Genomic DNA, 19,802 nt, shown 5'->3' with positions numbered 1-19,802 from the left:
GGCTGTGAAGCCCTTGCGCAGGGGTGGTGGGGGCACGGTGCTCTGGGTTCCACCCTCCGTGTCTTTTCAGAGGCTGCTGGCGAAGCTGCAGAGCTGGGAGAGACTGGACCAGGCCACGGGCTTGAGCATCAGGTAGGCGGGGGGGCTGGCCTCGGTGTCCCCTTCTCGGTGCAGGTAGCGCCTGTGGCAGATGGGCCCTGCCTCCCACCCCTCTCCAGAGGCCCTGGGGCGGCTGCTGGGAGCTTCTTCCTCAGGCCGCTCAGGAAGTCGGCTCCCCTCCTGCCAGGTCTTCACAGCAGCCTCACGTGGAAACGAGGCGGGCAGGGCCGGACACCTGGGGTGGGCTGGCCCAGCTCTTCCTGCCCCAGGTGGCTTGGCTGACCCGGCTGCTCACGGCGGGCACGGTGTGAAGTCTGCCCTCGGCACCTGCGCCACGTGCTGCGCTTTATTCCCTCTCACCCTGGCCCCCACCCGGGTCCTGCTGAGAGAGCCGGCAAGCTCGCAGCGTGTGATGCAGAGCTCGCAATAAGTGGTCTGGGCTGCAAACAAGTCTGCGTGCTCACGGCCAGGAGGTGCAGGGCTTGGCCTGCATTGTTGGCTGAAGTGAAGGACTTTCTCTTGTATGAACTGAGGAAGAGGTTGTTTCTGGGGAGCTCATTCCTATGAGGTGCTCGTGATGAGGGGCAGTGGACTGAGTTTTTAGGGGTGAAAAAGGAAAACACGGTGACAGAGGGCCCCTGCAGCGGCTTCCCCTGCTTGTCTGGTGGGCCTAGTGCCTGCCTGCAAGTGCGGAGTGGGCAGCTGCTGGGGCTGTGGGGCGGCCCTCCCGGGCACAGGCCTGAGGGGCCGAGCTGGACCTTGGTACTCTGGTGGGCAGGACGGGCATCTTTACCCCAGCTGTCCTTCAGGGGCACTGCCCGTCTTTCTCCAGCGTTGCTCCGCCGCTGCCGCCCAGGCCCCTGGCACCCCCCGACCACCGCCTCAGCAGCGCTGTCCGCCTGGCTGCCCCCTTCTGGGAGGGTGGGGGGCAGAAGGTTGATTGTCTGGATTAGTCCTGTGCCTGGGCAGGGCCTGTGGTGTTAGAGAGCCTCGTGCTGTTCACCTGCTCACATGGTTCTGAGGCCTTAGTTCCCAGTGTCTCCTGGAGCCTGGGCCGAGGGCGAGAGCCCCATTAGAGAGCGAGCGGCCTGTGATTGCGCGGCGATCGCTGCTTCTCAGCCGCAGCTGCTCCCGCTGGCTTGATGGGCTCCAGCTGTCCCCCCCTCGCAGGTCCTCCTCATTTTCCTTTCGTCTCTGAGTCAGAGGACAGATGGGCTGCTGTTTCCTCTTGAACTCCACCTGCAGAACTCAGACTCACAGAGGGCGGCCCAGCAGGGCCCACGTGTTTCATGCTTCCTCCTGTTCTCTGGGCTTATTAACTCTCCCGAAAGCTCCCCTCCTGCCCCAGGCAGACGCGTCAGGAGAGAAACCTCCGTGACTTCTCTCTTGTGCAGGAGATCAGAGGCCCCGCGGCAGATGAGACCAGCCTGCTGAGCGCCCTGTGGGACGCAGCCGCAGCGTCGTCAGGCCCACAGGCTGCACAGCCGCGCGTCGGCCAGGAGGCCAGGGCTCCATGGCCAGGAGGGAAGGGCAGCCGCTCCTTGCTCCCTTTGGTCCAGTTTTCCTGTCGCTGGGAAGGGAATGCAGTGCGTGCTCATGGCTCCTGGAGTTAAAAGCCGTGACTTAGAGCTGCTTCCCCTGGGAGGCTGCCTTCCAGGAGGCAGGAGACCTCCCCGCGGGGAGGGCAGGTGCTCTCTCCCGTGCTCTGTGGTTGGCTGTGCCTGGGCCCCCTCTGGGGCCCCTCGGGGCCCTCCCTCCTCACCTTTCCTGTCCCCCCTGGGGCAGCGGGCAGGCCTTCACCTCCGCAGCGCGTGCTCCGCTTGAGTGATCCGTGTGTCGTGTAGCAGGCAGTGGGCTCAGAGCCGTGCTGTGAGGATGGCCGTCACCAGAACCACCTGGGAGTTTGGCACAAACGCAGATCCTGGGCTGAACCCAGGCCCAGTGGTCAGCCTGTCCAGGCGCTGGACCTGAGTCTTGGGGTGACCTTGAACACCGTGATGAGGGGCCATCTTTTTGCTACTTTTTGGCACTTAGAGATTCTGAGCAGGGAGCCCTTACTAACGGCACTGAGTGTGGAGGTGGACGTGGCAGAGGGAGACAGGACAGGAGATGCTGGGGGCCCTTCTGTAGCGTGGGGTCCCTACAGGAGGGTCCGAGGGAGACGGGCACTGTCTGGGAGGTGTGTGCTGAGGTGATGCCACCTGGGTGATGGGGGTGGGGTCTGCCACGACTGGGTCTCAGCTGGACGCCTCTTGTCACCCTTGCGGGGTCCAGTGTCGCAGAGATGGCGGTGGGCTGTCTCAGACCCTGCAAAGGTGGGTAGATGTCTGTCTGGCCCCACATTGGTCCCCGGGAGTGGTGTGGTCTCTCTGCCTCTGCTCTCACATCTGTAAATGGAAAGGCTTTTCTAGAACATTGGGTTCCCAGCAGGGGTCATGGGCCTCTGAGAGTTTGAGGAAGTCACAGACTTTCTCCTCATGACAACGCACGTTTGCGTGTGTGCACGTGTAGACACGACTTTGAGTGCCAGTTCAGGACCCACTACCCTGAAGCATGATCAGCCGGCTCTAACTGACGGCAGCAGTTTGGGGTTTGGGATCCCAGAGCAGGGATCCGAGGGGCTGGAGGGCATTTCGGCGTGGCCTTCTGGGCTTGAGTCTGGTTAGCCTTTAGGTGAAGCTGTTGTCATTATCTTGGGACCGAGACCACTCATTCGGGGCATGTCATGAGCCCAGGCTCCAGTCCGTGTCCAGTGCCTCTGTGGGTTTTTGAGAGCTGTCACCACTAGGTGGCACCACGCCCCCCTGGCGATTCTGGCTCCCTGTGACCTCAGGAGCCGCCCAGTCCCTGGAGCTGCTCTGAGTTTAGGCCTGCGGCTCCTCCTGGCCCACTGCCGGCCCCCCAGGCGACTTCCTTGCCGAAACCAGGTTTGGTTGTGCAGGAATTGGGGGGTGGTCTGTGGTCTGACAGTTCCTGCCTGCCTTTGGGTGGCCACCTGGCCACTTTTGCGTATCCCCCATGCTCTGTTCTTTTTATTTTTTTAACATGTTTTTATTGATTTTTAGAGAGAGAGGAAGGGAGACGGAAAGAGAAACACTGCTCCGTTGCCTCTCGCACCCAACCTGACGGGGGATCGAACCCGCATCTCGGGTATGTGCCCTGACCGGGAATCAAACCAGTGACCTTTCGGTGCATGGGACGATGCCCCACCAACTGAGCCACTCCTCAGGGCCACCCGCTCTGTTCCTGAGCAGCCACGTTCCGTTCCTGCACCCTGCGGTCTGTGAGCCCGCGTTCGGGGGGGGGGCCTTCTCCGTGCGGAGCTCCTCTGGAGGGGCCGCACACCCTCCTGGGTTCGCGGGGCTCTGTGGCCTCATGGCGGGACAGAGACTACCTGGAGAGACCAAGTCCCCAAGGTGTCCACAAAGAAATGGACTCGGGAGGGCAGGACAGTGGTCTCTCTCCTCCCAGTTTGGGCTTTCTTACATCCCAAGGAGCCCAGAGGTGCTGGCAGGGGGGGTGGGGGGGGCGGTGGGCGCAGTGGCTGGTGGCTAACCACTGTCGACCTGGAGGGGAGCCCCGCACCTGCCAGAGCAACTTGTCCCCCATGGGGATGCCGACACCTGTCTCCAGCGCCTGGGACGGGCGCCCAGGCAGGTGGGGCCTCATCTCTGCCTCAGGGTGTGAGGAATGGGCACAGGCCGCGTCAGGCGGGTACTGATGCAGGGGAGGAGGGAGGCGAGTCTGGTACTGGTGTCCTGTCCCAGGACTGAGAAGGGGGCTTGAGGCATTCTATGGCAGCAGTGTGGGGAGGCGGCGTGCGGAGGGGGACGGTGTGTGGACTGTGAAGGGCTAGGCTGCGCCTCTGAGCAGTGTGGTCTGTTGGGGGAATGATTTGAAGGCACTGGATGAAGGTGGGCACCAGGAGGCACCCTTCGATGTGTCTGTGCCAACCTAGGCAGGATGCTGGGGGCACTGGGAGAAGGAATAACCGAGAGGGCTGGTATGAGAAATGAGGGACAGTGCACCCGGAGTCAGGTGCTCATCCTCGGAAAGTTAATGCAACTCATTGACGTGGAATAAAGGGGAGACACGGCCATCTCAGCAGATGCAGAAGCAGCATCTGTAAGCTGCAGCCCGAGGTGCAATGGAGGCAGGTGCTTCCAGGCGAGCTGGGTGCCGTCCGTGGTTCTGTGTGAGCCAGGGCCCGAGCAGAGCCGCCATGGGAAGGGAGCCGCTGGCAGAGCTGCCATAGGAAGGGAGCCGGGAAGGGAGCCGCTGGCAGAGGAAGAAAGAAGTCTGTCTTTGCTGGGAGGTGACGAGGTATTTATGCAGGAAATCCCACAGAATCGGTAAGAAGCCGCTGAGTAAGTGAGCTTAGCGGGTCACAGGACCGAGGACAGGACACACACATTGATCTAACGTCTGTGTCCTGGCAGCCAGCACGGGAAGAACATCCCATTCACAGCAGCACCAGAAACATGAACTCCTGGGGGGGAAGTGAACACAACCTGTAAGGCCTGTGCACTGACGGCTGTCGAGGCTGCTGAGAGAAGTGACAGGTGACCTAGTGATGAAGTGAACGGAGGGAGGCATTGAGTTCGGGCACTGTCAGGGCGTCAGTTGCTGGAGTTGCTCCACACGTGCCACCCAGTTAGAGTCCCCACAGGCTTTCTCCCAGGAATCGACAGACTGATCTGGAGCTTCTCTAGAAATGCCCAGGGGCGGGACTGTCCCGCACTGTGAGAAAGAGCAGTTACGGAGCGTTCAGTGGCCGATCCAGGGCTCACCGGGACTGCGTTACTCACCACAGCGCACTCCAGGCGCGGACAGACCTGCACTCGGTGGACAGGATGGGAAGGTCAGGAACACTCAGGAAGGCGTGGATTGATGTCCGTGGAAGGCGAGGTGATCATTCAGTGGGGAGACTCTTTTCAACACTCGGTGCTGGGCCAGGGAGACGGCCGAGGCACTCCCTCCGGCGCAGACCTCAGGGTGCTAACCAGACTTCCTAGAACCCACAACACGAGCCACCAATGGAAAAACGGAGACGGTGGAGTTCACCAAAATGTAAAGCCTTTGATCTCAAAAGACCTCAAGAAAAGGCAAGCCGCGGGCGGGAGGAAACTTCGCAGGGTGTGCGTGACGGAGGCCTTGTCTGCGTGGTGTGACCGAAGGCGCCTTTCCCGTCAGCAGGAAGGCCAGATGTAAACGGTGGGCAAGAGACGGAACAGGACGTTTACGAGAGAAAAGACGCGAACGGGGAGTGAGGAGAGGAGAGGTGCTCGGCACCGTCGTCCCGGGGAGCACACAGCCCGCAGGGAGCACTGCTGCCGCCCCAGCTCCCTGGCCATAGGTCGACACGTAACCACTGAGCCACCCGGCTGGGCTGGGGTGCTGTTTAAAGCCTTCGCTCTGGGAAGGAGCCCATCCCCTGAGCTTGTCCAAGGTCCGTGGGCAGCCCATCCCCTGCCAGCTCGCCTGGACTTGGGGACTTGGAGCAAGTGGCGTGGGCTGCACAGGGCAGCCATTTCCTGTGGTTGATAGAGACAGCGGAGCAAGCGTGTGGCGGAGAGAGAAGTGGCCGTGGTCTTCGTCCCCCATCTGGCCGCACCAGCGGGCCTTGTCACAGCTCCCTGGCACTGTCACGTGCTCTAGTGGTGCCTGGGGTGCCCTTCACGGAGAATGGGATGAGAGGTGCCCCCAGAGGTTGGCAGCCAGGGCAGACTGCTCTCACCCTGTCCAGCCTTGTGGGCAATACCTGGTAAATTCTGGTGCACCTTTCTAGAATGTGGGTGCACCTGCGAGGGTTATGCACCCCTTTAGGCGGGGCTCACACTGTAATGCTGCCCTGCACCCCACGTGCCCTTGGTCTCCGCCAAGGTTTTGGCAGCAGCACCCGTGGCTGGACGGTTATGTTGGCGAGCAGCAGCGCGCTGCAGTGTGGGTGAGCCCTGCGGCCCCTCAGGCCCCCTGTCGGCCATGTCGGTGGTTTCCAGTGGGTGTTAGTCCTCCACTAAGCAGTGCTGGGTCGGCTGGGTAAATTCTTAGATGTAGAATTTTTAGTAGTCAGAAGAGAGAGACCTGTCTGAAATGGAGATGGTGCCAATGGCCCCGGGGGCGGGCGCGCTCCTCCCATGTCCCTCAGGGGTGCCACCTGCTCTGGGCCGCACTCACAGGTCCCAGAGACGCAGGAGGCCACTGGAGGGAGGGGCAGGGCTCGGGCTGGCTGTTAGGAAGCAGGCCGAGCACTGTTTGGCGAGGGCCTTACCGGGGAGCACGGCAGGCGGGTGGAGCCCCTCTGCCACCCAGCCTCTCATCTCAGAGGAGCCGGCGGGCTCGTGGAGGGAGGCCTCTGCCCCTTTGTGCCGAGTCTGGCTGAGTTCAGTCGGGACTGAGGGCGTGATGGTCCCTGTCAGTGTGAGTCCAGGTGGATGGGCTCGGGGGCTGCTGCGGGGGCGGCCGGGGCGGCGGGAGGCAGGTGGGTTTTGCTGGCTCTGAAGCCTGCCTGCTCCCCCGCCTCCAAACTGCTGACCGTCACCTGGAGCGGAAGCTGCAGCCGACAAGTGCTGACCTGGACGTTTCCCAAAAGAATTTGTGGGCTGGCCAGGTGACAGGTCTCGGGAGCGAGTTTCCCTGACGTGTGAGGCCAATTAGGAGGACAGTGCGGGGTGCATCATTCCTCCGGCGAGGCGCTCATTGACCATCCTGGGCCCTGTCATTCCCGTCACTGTGGCGGCTCAGTTACCCAGGTCCTGCCATCAGTGCCGAGCTGTTGGTGCGTGGGAACGGGGAGCTGGCAGCATCTCGGTCCCTTTTAATTGGTCTTGGTTGGTTTTCTTTAGACGGGGGTGGGGGGCTGGGGGGGGTGCTTTACCTTCCGGGTCCTCGTGAGCCCGCCCGCCTGCTGGTCTTCTTGCTGATGCCTCGGGTCCCAGCACGGGCTTCTCTGTTGTTTGCGGGTTGTCAGCATCAGAGACAGGAGACCAGTCCGACTGTCATTCTCTGACCGCGCCAGGGCAGGCTTCCCGCAGGGGCATGTCGGGCTGGAATCTGAAGGGAGCGTGAAGTGTGAAGAGGGGAGGTTTCTGCCGAGCCCAGGGGGTGGGGCCAGGAGCGGATGAGCACCCAGGACAAGGCCGGGGCAGCCGGAGAGCCCGGGTGGCAGGGGCGTGCGGGGAGGTTGCCCCGCGCTTCCCGGGAGGAGGCCATGAACTTCCTTAGCGTCCGCCTCTGTTTAGTGTGGATAGAAACCTTCCTGCCTGTTCTGTCACTTACCTGTGTCTTTCTTGTTGTTAATCCTCACACAAGGATATTTTTCCATTGATTTTTAGAGAGCGTGAAAGGGAGGGGGAGAGAGAGAAACATTGATGTGAGAGAGACACATCAACTGGGGCTGGGGATTGAGTTTGCAACTGAGGTACGTGCTCTTGACTGGAATTGAACCTGGGACCCTTCAGTCTGCGGGCCAACGCTCTAACCACGGAGCAGCTGGCCAGGGCACTTACCTCTGCGTTGAAGGGAGAGGGGCCGGGGTGGGCCACAGAGAGCCTGTGAGCCCTGCTCAGGGGGAGGCCACGGAACCTGGCTGGGGCCGGGCTGTACAGGGACCTTCATGAAGCCGGGCTCTGAAACGAGAGGGAAGACAGCCGCACGGGTGCTGTTTCTAGCAGACACGGGAACCAGTCGTGTCCTTTGGGAATCTCGAAAGCACTGAGCACAGCTCCCGCCTGCAGCTCTCAGGCTGCTCTTAAATGAGGAGGATTTCCGAGGCCCTGGCATGTGCGTGTTTGTACGTGTGTGTCTGCGAGGCCTGCGGACAGCCTGGTCAGTTTTGCCCGCAGGAGGTGACCACCACATCACTGAGGGGGCGGCAGGGGTTTCTGGGGACACATGGTGCCTCCAGGGACGTGCAGAGTCGTCCGGCACAGCCTCTCTGCCTCGGTCCTCTCCCTGGGAGGGAGCACAGTCCTCCCTCAGGCGTGAGGGCCTCGGAGCCCAGCGGACGCCGCCGGCAGCTGGTGAGAGTGGGCTGGGCTGGGGGCACGGCAGCCGGTGAACAGCCTGCTGCCCACCCGGGGCCCTGAAATGAGCAGGACTGGAAACTGCCCTTGTCTGCGACCGACTGGACGAGATGCGAAAACAAACCCTTCGCTCTCAGGCTCCGTGCTCCGTGACCAGAAGGCGTGGGAGCGGGGGAGCTGCTGGGCTCGTGGAGAAAGCACTTCCTGAGATAGGTGGTGTAGCGGTGAACGTCCGTCCGATGCTGGCCTCTGGAGGGGCGAGGAGCCAGCCCTTCCTAAGCGGCCATCGCCTCTGGTCATCGCCTTCGCTCATCGCCTTCCGTGGCAGCCGGCGGGCGGTGCTGCTGCCTTTTACTGAGCGGAGGCCGGAGGGGCAGGGGGAGAAGCTGGTGCCTCCTCAGAGGGCAGTGGGCCTGGCACCCGGCCTGGCTTCTTGCGTTGCCTCATGCACCTCCTGGTTGTTCCTTTCGTTCCAGGTGAACATTTCCTGAGCCTTTACAGTGTGTCAGGCACTGTGCTGGGTGCTAGGGATTGTTGACTAAACAAATGAAGAGCCAGCTATTTTCCCAGAAAAATGGGTTTATTCAGGAACAACAAACAGTTGCAATTTGGAACATGTGGCTTACGGGGTAATCCACTAAACTGTGCAAGTCCAGGGCCAGAGGGAGGACTGTTCCCTTCCAGCGGAAAGGCGAGTGCAGAGGCACCTGCAAACGGAGAGTCCATGGGAGGAAGCGGAGTTGGAAGTGAGTGGCTTTTCATTGGCGGAGTGGTTGCCGGGCGAATAGTGAAGCGGTAGTAGAAGAGTGGAAGCATCTTCTTGTTTGGGGTAATTGTCCATGAGTGGGGGGCGGGAGAGCGCCCCCTGCAGGCCGCCCAGCTCCAGCTTCAATGCCTTTCTGTTCCTTATCCTCCCAGGATGCAGCTGCAGGCTGGCAGGGCCTGTTCTGAGCACTCCGGCCTCCTGCAGGCGCACGCAGGTGTGTTGGGCATGGCCCCGGAACAGCTGGTTCTGGGCCTGAGGCTGGGAGCACATGGCAGGCAGAGGACGTGGCTTGTGCAAACACAAGCGGGAGGGAGGGTGTGCTGGGAGGTCCCGTGGTCCCCAGTGGTGCGCGCCAGAGTGCGTGGCCGGGTGAGAGCGGAGAGGCGGCAGGGGCAGGTCCTGACGGTGTTGGGCCACACTGAGGAGGGACTGCTCACTGAGGTGACAGGTGGCACACCCATCTGTGGGCCTCTGTCCTCCCTGAACTTGCTGAGGGCCTTGGGCCTTGGCCAGGCCGCGCCTGCTGGGTCTGCGTGCTTTCCGACTCACGGCGGGTTTCTGAGCCGTAGCACGGGGTGGGGAGTGTCCCCACGACACGAAGGTGCCCTGTCAGGCTCGGGCCGTGCCCAAGAGCATGGGGTTGGGCGCTTCCGTCAAGCTGTAGGGATGGTCAGAGGGGACGGAGGTGGGGCTCTCCCTGCTGGAAGCCTGCAACTGGGAGGGTGTCTGGTCGTCTGGTCGAGGCCAGGCCCTTTCCAGTCTGTCCTTCCCTGTCCTCCTCAGGCGAGTGCCTGCTCCCTCGGGACCCAGCCGTCTCCTGAAGGACTGTGCTTTGGGGAGACATCACTCACGTATTGATCTGAGGACTGGCCACCTGCCAGACCGGGACTGGCTCTGGGGCTGTGGAGTCACAGAGCACAGCCTCTGACCTCCCAGCGCGGGACAGCCCTGCGCAGTGAAAAGCCTGCGCTCTCCAGGCTCGGGGGCCGCCGATGCTGCCGCAGCCTTTCCTGGGAGCATCTCGCTGGAAGACAAACGTGTTTCTGCTGGATTTGAATGATGGCGGTGGCTGACGGCAGCCTTTCTCTGTTCTGGACGGCATGGCTGCCGACAGGCTGCAGGGTTGTTTTAGGACAGTCCCTGCCCCGACGAGGCCTTCACTGCCGACAGGACACCCCTGTCCCGGCTGCGGTCGCCCCGGAGGGCTGACTGCTCGAGAACTCGCCAGCCCATTCCTGCCGGTGTCTCACTCGCCCTGCGTCCCGGCTCTGTGGGTGACCAGGGAGGTCCCTCCACGTGGCAGAGGAGGGAGCAGAGATGCCAAGGTCGGCCAGCCCGTTTGTGGCGCCCTTGTCGGGCTGCTGGTCCCGGCACATGGTGGGCTCTGCCCTCCACGAGCTCCGTCCATCTGGCCGGCCACATGGTGCCATGCAGCTGGGGCCTGGTCTCTGTGAGCGGGTCAGTCTGCTGCTGGCACGCACGGGCTTCTGTCAGGGAGCTGCCTGTCCACTCAGCCCAGCAGCACGAGGCACCTATGCGGGCAGGAAGCCATCCGCTGACGGCAGCTCTTTAAGGCCTGACGGCTCCCAGCTGAACTCGCCAGGAGGGCCGCCAGCCTGCGGGGCTGACCTGCCTTGGCTCGGGCGGGGCACCTTCTGCAGCTCAGCTCTGCTCCTCCGGAGGCTCGGCGGCAGCGTGGGAGTCAGTCACCGGGGAGAGGAGGTGTTTTCCCTGCTGAGGCCGCACCCAGCACTGTCTTGTCCGCGGAGGAGGCCCAGATAGAAGATTAGCAGCTAGTTCTTTATTGTGTGAAACTGCTCTCCTGTTTCATGGAGCCAGGCAGCCCTCCCCAGCGGGGGCCATGCTGCTGCCTGTGACTCTCAGCTCTGCGGCCGGCCTGCCTGGAGGGACAGCGGGCGGAGTCCAGGTGGAGGCGCTTAGACACAGCCCCTTCCCCATTTGCTCGCTCTGGCGCCTGCTTTCTCTGAGTTGCTGGAGTTCCCTGCAGTTAGGTCTCGGGCCTGTCTTTTCTCTTGTTAGGATTGTAGTTACAGCAGGCAGCCTCGCTCATCTTTTGGAATAGCTAAGGTGTAGCTTGCTGGTTTGAGAGGCGGCTCCTTCAAGTTGAAGCTCATTTTGTAAACTAACTTCTGTGGGAAAATTAGATTTGTTTTTCACTAAATTGAGAAGAGTTGCTGGTAGCTATCACTGGTGTTTTGCTGTGGGCATTTTCATTGTTTAGTGGAGCTTAGCTGCAGTGCCCTACATGGCCCAGTAGGGGTCGCTACCAAGTTATCAAACCTTGAGTCTTAGGCTACAGAGACTTTTGGTAACAGACGGTGTCCTTCCTCTTGGTTTAGCCATTGGGTAGGCGAGATTTGTTTTTAACTTAACAGTGAGCACCAGTGATGGGATGGATGTGGGGTAACGGCTGGCAAGCTTTCTTCAGAAAGAGTCAGGCCCTGGGATCCTGGTGCAGGTGCTCAGCTCTGCCTGGAGCACAGACGAGGCGGCCTCCCTTTCGGCCGGGTGGGCACTCCCTGCTGGCACAGGGGTGTGCCCAGGGCAAGCAGGACCCTTGGTGGCCCTGTTGGGAAGGTGCCACAGACAGTGTGAGGGGTGCGGCCGTGTCCCTGTCACACTTGATATCTGAAAGGGGTGTGACCGCTGCTTTCGGGTCTAGGGCTGGCCAGCCAGAGCCCCGCCTCCTCCTCGCCTGGTGGCTTTCTGCAAACACGGTCCTTTCCTCCCTCATTGCTGGTTTGGGAGAATCTGCCTGCGGGTGCGACCTCGCTGAGGGTAGTGAGTGGAATGGAACCCAGTGCTTGACGGGGTGTCCGAGCCCCGGGTTCAGCACCTGCTCTGGAGTGAAGAAGGCGGAGGAGGAGGCCCTTGCCGATGGGCTCCCAGGGCCGAGAGACGCTCCTTTCTGGCTTGCCTCTGTTCTGGTGGCTGTTCCCGGAAGCAGGTGCTGCAGTCACATCTGTTCCACTGCACAGGCATTTGTTGAGTGAACACTGCGTGGCAGACCCGAGTGGAAGGCACCACAGAGAACGAGAGAGGCGTGGGCCGGCCCGACACCGACAGAGCGTGGCCGTGGCACAGGTGCTGAGGGGCGGGCTGGGGCCAGAGCAGGGCTGGGGCTCCTTCTGGGAGGGAAGACGTCTTTCTGTGAGGGGCTGGGGGCGCTGCGTCTCACCCCCTCGATGGCTGGGCCGCTGAGGGAGCTGGGGTGGGAGCTGCCAGCTGCCGTGCAGGAGCGGAGACGAGCCATCTTGGTCAGCTTTGTTCCCTTCCTGCTGGTCTGCAGCACCTCCTGAGGGTGTGAGCCCTGAGCCTCCCGGCTGCCTGCCTCAGAGTCCCGTGTCCCTCCCTCCTCTCGAGCGGAGCCTGTGTCTGGTTGTGCAGTCGGGCCAAGCTGGTCTCTGTCAGATCCCGTCACGGTGCGGAGCGCTTCCATTTCCTGACAACCCTTGCCAATTAGCTTTATTTAATTATCTCCCAGGGCTAAGCTTGAATACATTGTGTGTTAAATTCACAGTTTCCCCCTTTCTAAACGAAATGGACTTAATATCCTTGTTAAAATCTGATTAAAACTAAAATTGAGTTTTTTGAAGTCTGATTATTCCATGAAATGGAATTTTTAAACCTAATTACTGCGGGATTTGCATATACTTTTCAGCACCATTGAAAAGGAAGTTGAAGTAAATGTATTAATGGCATCCGGTCCTGCCGTTTCCTTGGGGCGTGACAGGTGGGAGGGACGCGGCCTTCTTTCCCTCCGTAGGCAGATCGTGCTCCTCGGAGGGTCCGCTCCCAAGGAGTCTGAGCTCAGCCTCACTCCCTCCGCCTGTGCCCTCGGCCAGCTCACACGGGCGACGGCCTTTCGCGGGCACGCGCCTTCCCGCCTGTCTCCCTGTAGTGCAAGCGCTTACCTTTGAGGAGGAGGATGGGGGAGGGGATCGTGATTGTAGCCTCTGGGGCCTCCCCTTTCAGCCCCAAAGATGGATTTGTAATTAATAATCTACCTTCATTCTAATTCTGGATCACATTGGTATCGTTAAAAGTAGAAACAAACTCACTCTTTTATACATATACTAGTGGCCCGGGGCACGGATTCATGCACATTGAAAGGAAATTAATTAGAAGAAATATTTTAAGATCGCTATTCGCCCTTTCTCTATAACAGAAGTGTCAACCAAATTCACAATCGGCAATGACAGATCAAAACACACGGTGCGATCGGCGCCAGCGAGAGCTTCATGTGTATGGTGCATGCGCGAGTCACCTAGCCTCTTATAGATATAGAACAAACTTGCTTCATTAGACCTGCTTTCTGATGCAGCTAAACTTTTCCCAGCCCAGTGAAGCACCCCAACTTCTCCTTCAGGTAATTGTCAGCAACACAGCAGTAAAGATCAACACGAAGCAGATTATTATTGTAGATCACGCAGGGAGAACCAAGGGTAAAATATTTAACTGCAGGCGTGTCTGACTATATTCCGTGCAGTGAGAAAAGCTGAAGTCGTTTTCAAGTTCCACCATTCTTTTCAGTCGGGTCAAGTTTCTAAACTTTCTAAATCTCCATTTTCTGGCTAGTGAAAAGAAAATAGGATTCCACTGACTCTCCTATCTGCCTACTCCAGGACTCTGTGAGGATCAAATGGGAAAACGCTTCACAGATGTTTGGTTACGGTGTGAAATGTCTGCACCTGGCTATAGAGCAGGTCGTGTTCCTGGGCTGAAGAAACTGCAAGGAGGCTAGTCGCCAGGGAGAGGAAGCTAGGCGTTGCTATGTGATGTCATTACCTGGTGCCCACAGCGACCGTTTCCGAGCGGGGCTGGGTTGGGGGCTGCATTTTGCGCCGTGGGGTCTCAGCAGCGTTGGCTGCGATTTGGTGGGCTGTCCCTCTGGGGTGGGGGCGGGGCCTGTGTCCCACTTGGGGGAAGCTGAGTGTTGCTTTGTGGACGCCAGGTCTGTGGTGCAGCTTCTTTGTAAATGGCCAGTACACATCACGGCAGCTTGTGTGTTGAGCATCTGCCCCCTGGTGGTCAGTGCGCATCATAGTGACCGGTCGGACGGTTGGACACTTAGCATATTAGCCTTTTATATATATAGATTGATTGATGTCAGAGAGGAAGGGAGAGGGAGAGAGAGATAGAAACATCAATGATGAGAATCATTGATCAGCTGCCTTCTGCATGCCCCCCACTGGGGATTGAGCCCACAATCTGGCCATGTGTCCTGACCAGGAATCGAACCGTGACCTCCGGTTCATAGGTCGACACTCAACCACCGAGCCACGCCGGCCAGGCTGCCTTTGTGTCTTTGTTTGGACCCCACAGAAACAACCAGATTTCCTCGTCAGTTGAGTTAGTCTTATGAAACCTCCTGACTTTTCACATGTGAAAGTGAGCAGTAGTAATAAGTTAACCATAGCCACTGGCTCTCCGATGCCCTTTTTTCCTTTTAATCCTCACCCAAGGATATGTTTTTACTGATTTAAAGAGAGAGAGAGAGAGGCAAACATTAATTGGTTGCCTCCTGCACACGCCCCTACTGGGAATAGAACCTGCAATCTGGGCATGTGCCCTGACTGGAAATTGAACCATGACCTCCTGGTTCGTAGGACAACACTCAACCACTGAGCCACACGGCTGGGCGCCAGTTCCCATTCTTTCCAGAGCTCCATAAAGTTTTCCAACATCGGGGAGTTAAAAATACCAGTGGAAAAATAGCTAAGCAAAAATAAGTAAATCCTGTCAAGTCATGTTTTTTCTGAAACATTTTATAGAGACTTAAGTTGTTTTGTGTTCTTCTGTGTTCGTCAGGGGCATGTAAACTGTGACTAAGCCTGTGGGCAGAGTTTATTTAAACAAGAAACAGCCCCAGCCAGCGTGATCGGTGTTAGAGCATCGGCCCGAGCGCCGAAGGGTCGGGGGTTCAGTTCCTGGTCAGGGACATGCACCTGGGCTGCAGGTTGGATCCCAGCCCGGGTCGGAGCTCATGCAGGAGGCAACCAGTGGATGTGTCTCTCTCACATCTCTCCCTCTCTTCCCTCCTCTCTTCCACACTCTCAGAAAATTAATAGAAAAATATCGCCAGGTGAGGATTAACAAACAAGCGAAGAAAGAAACACACAAGCACACATCTTGCAGGTCCCACCTGCACCACTCCCACTCCCTGGCGGGTACCAGCCACCATGTGGGAGGGGATGCTGCTGCCGGGCGGCGGGGAGCCTGGTGGGACCGTCCGGGCAGACCTGAAACGGTGGAGGGCTCGCGGAGCGGCATCTGCAGGCAGACAGACAGACACTGCGTCTGTGGCCGAGGGGGCTGCTTTCCCTCCACGTAGAACCTGGTGGGAATCTGGAGAGCAGTCAGGAGCGTGTGATACCGACTTAGAAATGAGAGACTTGCCCTGAGGTACCAATCAGCCCGCAGCTGGGAGCAGCATCAGGGAGATCCAGGCTCTGCTCCCCGCTCTCCACTTCCTCTGAAGCAGACAGCTTGAAACGTAACAGTTTAATAATGAAGGGAGTGGGCCGCTCCGATGAAGAGAAAATGGCTCATGTGCGATCCTGCTGAAACGCTCCCTTCCCGCTGGGGCCGGGCATCGCCGTCTTCTCGTGACCCGTCCCCTTGGCACCACAGTGACCACTTTACAGCGTCGCTCAGAGCACATGCTCCTGCCAGGCCTCCCAGTGCATCCCCTGCACAACACCAAGCAAACGCCACGGGGCCACCAGAGCCCAGGCCCCCAGCGGCCGCCGCGGCCTCTCCCCGCTGGACTCCCCGCCCAGGGCCTCCCCTGCCCGCCTCCCGAGGGCTCCTCCCCAGGCCTCTGCGGCTGCTCCCTCGCCAGCTCTTCCAGGCTCTGTCACCCGGCACGCCCAGCACCCTACTTCAGGCAGCACCCCGACCCCGACCCTGGCACTCTGCCCCGCACGGTTTTCCTTCACAGCGGACCCGTCCGGAGGCTCTGCATTTTACCTTTCCTTACCTGTGGTCCTGCTTCACTGCAGCGCAAGCGCCACAGCAGCAGGTGCCGTGTGTCTTGTCCTGTTTTCACTGGCCGTGGATCTAGAATCGCGCCTGGCACGGAAGTAGGCTCTCAGTGAATGTTAATTGAACGAACAAAACACTATCTGTCCAGCTCGATTCCACCGAAGTTTGAGCTCAGACCACTGGGTCTCCAGGTTCGTGGTACTGGTTAAATGACACTCTAGGCATGCAGTGGGATCTGTTTAAAATATGTCTGGACTGAGGAATTTCAGAGGGTAGGCGGGGGTGTGGGGGAGTGACTAACTTATATGCGTGAATGCGTAACCCATGGGCACAGACAGGAGAGTGGTGAGGCCTGGGAGGGGCCGGTGCGGGGTGGAGGGGGTCAATGGGGAAAACAAAACCCACAAACAAAGGGGACATCCGTCCTGCTTTCAACAATAAAGGTAACTTAAAAATTAAATTAAATGAAGGGAAAAGCACAAAGAATCTTTTTATTTTTTAAATATATTTTTATTGATATCAGGAAGGGAGAGGGAGAGAGAGATGGAAACATCAATGATGAGAGAGAATCATCTGTTGGCTGCCTCCTGCACGCCCCCCACTGGGAATTGAGCCCGCAACCCAGGCATGTGCCCTGACCTTGTATTGAACCATGACCTCCAGGTTCATAGGTGAATGCTCACCCACTGAGCCACACCAGCCGGGCCAAAGAATCTTTTCGTATGTTTATATGGGAAGGTGTGCAAAATGCATTGCTAAATAAAAGAGAAACATAAGTGAGTGTGCTGTGCCACCATTTCTAAAGGAAATGGAAATGAGTGAGCATGACTGCGGGCTCACATGTGGGCACAGATGTCCAGGCTGCGCCAGACAACACCGGCTTCCTGCTGGGAGGGCAGATTTGCCGCTGCACCTTTTATAACAGCGTTAACGTTTGTACCAAGGAAATATTACACCTATTCAGAAAGTGATTTTTTTAAAGCTTAGCATTATAAACTTATAGTGCAGAATGAAATACTATACAAAAAGTTTCTAAAAAGAAAACAATTACTCCATGATGAGTTAATGCATGAATATGTAACTAGAGCCATTTACAATAACACAATCATGCATCACTCCTAAATGGTTAGCTATGTATTACAATGTGAATCATTTGCATTACAAGTGGAGCAAAAATACACTAGTAGAACGCTTCCTAGGTAAAATAATCAAGAATGTTATTGATCCTAAAAGTTTGATAAAGTGGAAAATAAGATGTTTATATATCAAACATTTTAACTTAAAATATTACAAATACACAATCATTCCCAAGCTGCAAACTTCTATGAGTCCACTAACTTGAGTTTCATCTTATATTTCCTACATAAGCCACAAAACATACCCGTGATTTTAGCTCTGTTTCTTTAAAATGGACACCTCAGTCCCCCTAAATGTTACAGCTTTCCCTCTGAAACTTTACAGTCACTTGCTTTCTTCATCAGAAATTTGGGGGCGATTTTCCTTTGAGACGTTCCAAAGCCTTCAACTTTGTTCTCATAGAAACACGGCTTTCTTCCCACGTTTATTTTTATAAATATTTATAATATTTATAAAATATTATAAATATTTAATATTTAATTAGACTCTATAATATTTAATTAGACTCTTTAATTACAGTAACGTGCGAAACTGGCAGAAACAGACCCGTTTCGGATGGACACAGCAGCTCCTGGGAGCGGGGCTGTGCGAGGGGCCTCACCGCTAGCAAAGTGCAGCGATGAACAGGGTTGGCACTTGGCTTTGAGGTCGGGGAGCCGTGGGCTGGAGCTGGGGAAGGCCCCAGTGTTCAGAGGGTCTGTCCTTCTCCTCAGGACGGGACTAGGGGACAGGCTGTATGTATTCTCTAAAGACATCTGTGTATAATACATTTCACCTCTTTAAGGAGAAGAGCAGCCTGCATCCCAGGCCGAGAGGGTGAGGCAGTACTGGAGGGAGGGGAAGGGGAGGGGAAGGAGGGGAGGGACCAGGGGCCCTGTGGGGCTGGTGGCTGCTGCACACCCCTCTGTGGTCAGGCTGGGCCCAGCAGCAGGGCCTGGCTCTCTGGCTGCAGGCCTGCCCACAGGTCCATGAGAAAGATGAGCCTGCAACAGTGACCAGTGACCTCTCCGGCCAGTGAGGCCCGTGGCTGGAGAACTGCCCAGTCCTCGTGGGAGCGGAGTCCTGGAGCCCACGCTGCGCCTGTCAGGACCGCTAGGGTCACGAGGCCGCACAACCACAGCTCTCTCGCGGGTGGATTCTGCTTGGGGACGAGCCACAGCTCTCGCGGGTGGATTCTGCTTGGGGACGAGCCACAGCTCTCGCGGGTGGATTCTGCTTGCGGACGTCGGCACCAGCAAACCAGATCCTGGCCGCCATCTGCAGCGGCCCGACCGCGCCGTGCAGGGACCCAATGCCGCCGAGCGGGGTCGGCCTCCCGCTCCAGCCTAATGAAGCCCAGGCCTCACTGTGTCCAGCAGCCAGCCACCGGCCTCACTCTTTCAGGGAAACGAATTACATGGTTCCCCAGACACATGCAAATAGAATGAAGAAACTTCAGATCTACAGTGGCTGCTTCACGTTCTCCCTCCCGCTCCGGCAGGATTAAAGGGACTTCAAACAGCCTGGGTTCCAATTAAGCCCGGTGCCACCCCGGGGAGGCCAGAGTCTTCTCCTGATTAACAAGAGGCGCTCTTTGAACCGTGCGAGCTAAATAAAGCTCGCAGCGCCTTTCAAACAAATGCCATGATTTCCTCTCCCTGCTCCCTCACTCTTTGGAAAAGCTGATCTTTTGAATGCTTTCAACATTCAAAAGGGCATCTGGCTAACAGCTCCAAGCACAACTTCAGCCAGGAGCTCGGGACTGGAGCAGTGAGCAGAGGGCGGGGTGCACGTGGACACAGCGGCCAGCTCCCAGGATGTGAGGGGCGCGTCCACCGCAGAGGGAGGCCAAGGCTGAGCGGGGAGGGTCGCAGCAGACCCGCCCGCAGATGCTGAGGGCCTCCGCCGGGGCGCCCATCTATCGCCAGGCCCAGGAGCGGGCAGGGATGCAGCCTGGGGAACCGCACGGCACAGAGCAGCTTCCAGGTGCGGACCCCCTGTAGGAGGCTGGGCTGTAGCTCACATGGTCTAGGGGACACGGGAAAGGCCCACGTCGGCACAGGACATGAAACAGCCCGAAAGTCCCTCAGGTGGGAGGTAGCCAAGGAGCCCGCCTGGCTTGTGAGCCAAGGGGGCGGGCGGTCGGGCTCACGGCCGCCAGCCTCACTGCGGCCTCAGAGGTGCGTCCCCCTGACCTGCTCTTGGCCAGGACTGTCCGTGTTCGAGACCCGGGAAAACCCTTGGGTAGTAGATTGAGGACTCCGCTCCGCTCCGTGCACCCCAGGTCCTGACCCCCCGCCCACCTACCAGGATTCCTGCCCGCAGAGGCAGCGGGCTGCCGGGCAGCGCCCTGGGCTTCTAGGGGAACCTCCGAAGGGGCGAGGGGACCCAGGGACACGCCCTCACCCCGGTGTGCTCCCTGCCCGCTCAGCACCGCGGCAGAGCAGCGGGCAGGCGGCCCTGTGGCCTGGGCCCTCCACCCTCAGTGATGGATGACAGCGCTCACCCCACCCAGGATTCTGTTCCCTGTGGAGACGTGGACAGTGTGGGAGAAGCCGTGGGAGGGAAGCGTCAGGTGGAGGAAGGCGCAGGCCCTGGGCACACACACACCCGCGGAGTAGAGCGGGCGGCTGGTGCGCAGACTTCAGGGGGCTTCACGTGTGACGACAGCTGGGCAGGGCTGCAGCAGGACAGGACGCGGCCGCACTTGCGGATTTGTTTTCTTTTTCTTTTCTTTTTTAAATGTTTCATTGTTAGAAGATGGGCTTCAGGTTGCGGTTCGGTGCTCA

At 58.5% G+C, this 19,802-nt stretch overlaps 1 protein-coding gene across 2 annotated transcripts in view; it reads left to right on the top strand.

The window, feature by feature from the left end:
- Positions 1–19,802, top strand: part of MAD1L1 (mitotic arrest deficient 1 like 1) — a 147,358-nt gene that overhangs the window by 19,093 nt on the left and 108,463 nt on the right. For both annotated transcript variants that reach the window (XM_070414256.1, XM_070414257.1), the window contains exon 9: positions 71–132. In XM_070414256.1, the coding sequence (XP_070270357.1) occupies positions 71–132 (62 nt within the window). The remainder of the gene's footprint in view (positions 1–70; positions 133–19,802) is intronic.

This window comes from Myotis yumanensis, unplaced genomic scaffold (assembly GCF_028538775.1).
Source record: "Myotis yumanensis isolate MYYU_CA2020_CCGP unplaced genomic scaffold, mMyoYum1.0.hap1 SCAF_5, whole genome shotgun sequence".
In the NCBI taxonomy this organism is placed as follows: domain Eukaryota; kingdom Metazoa; phylum Chordata; class Mammalia; order Chiroptera; family Vespertilionidae; genus Myotis; species Myotis yumanensis.
This window is presented reverse-complemented; position numbering and strand designations above follow the sequence as displayed.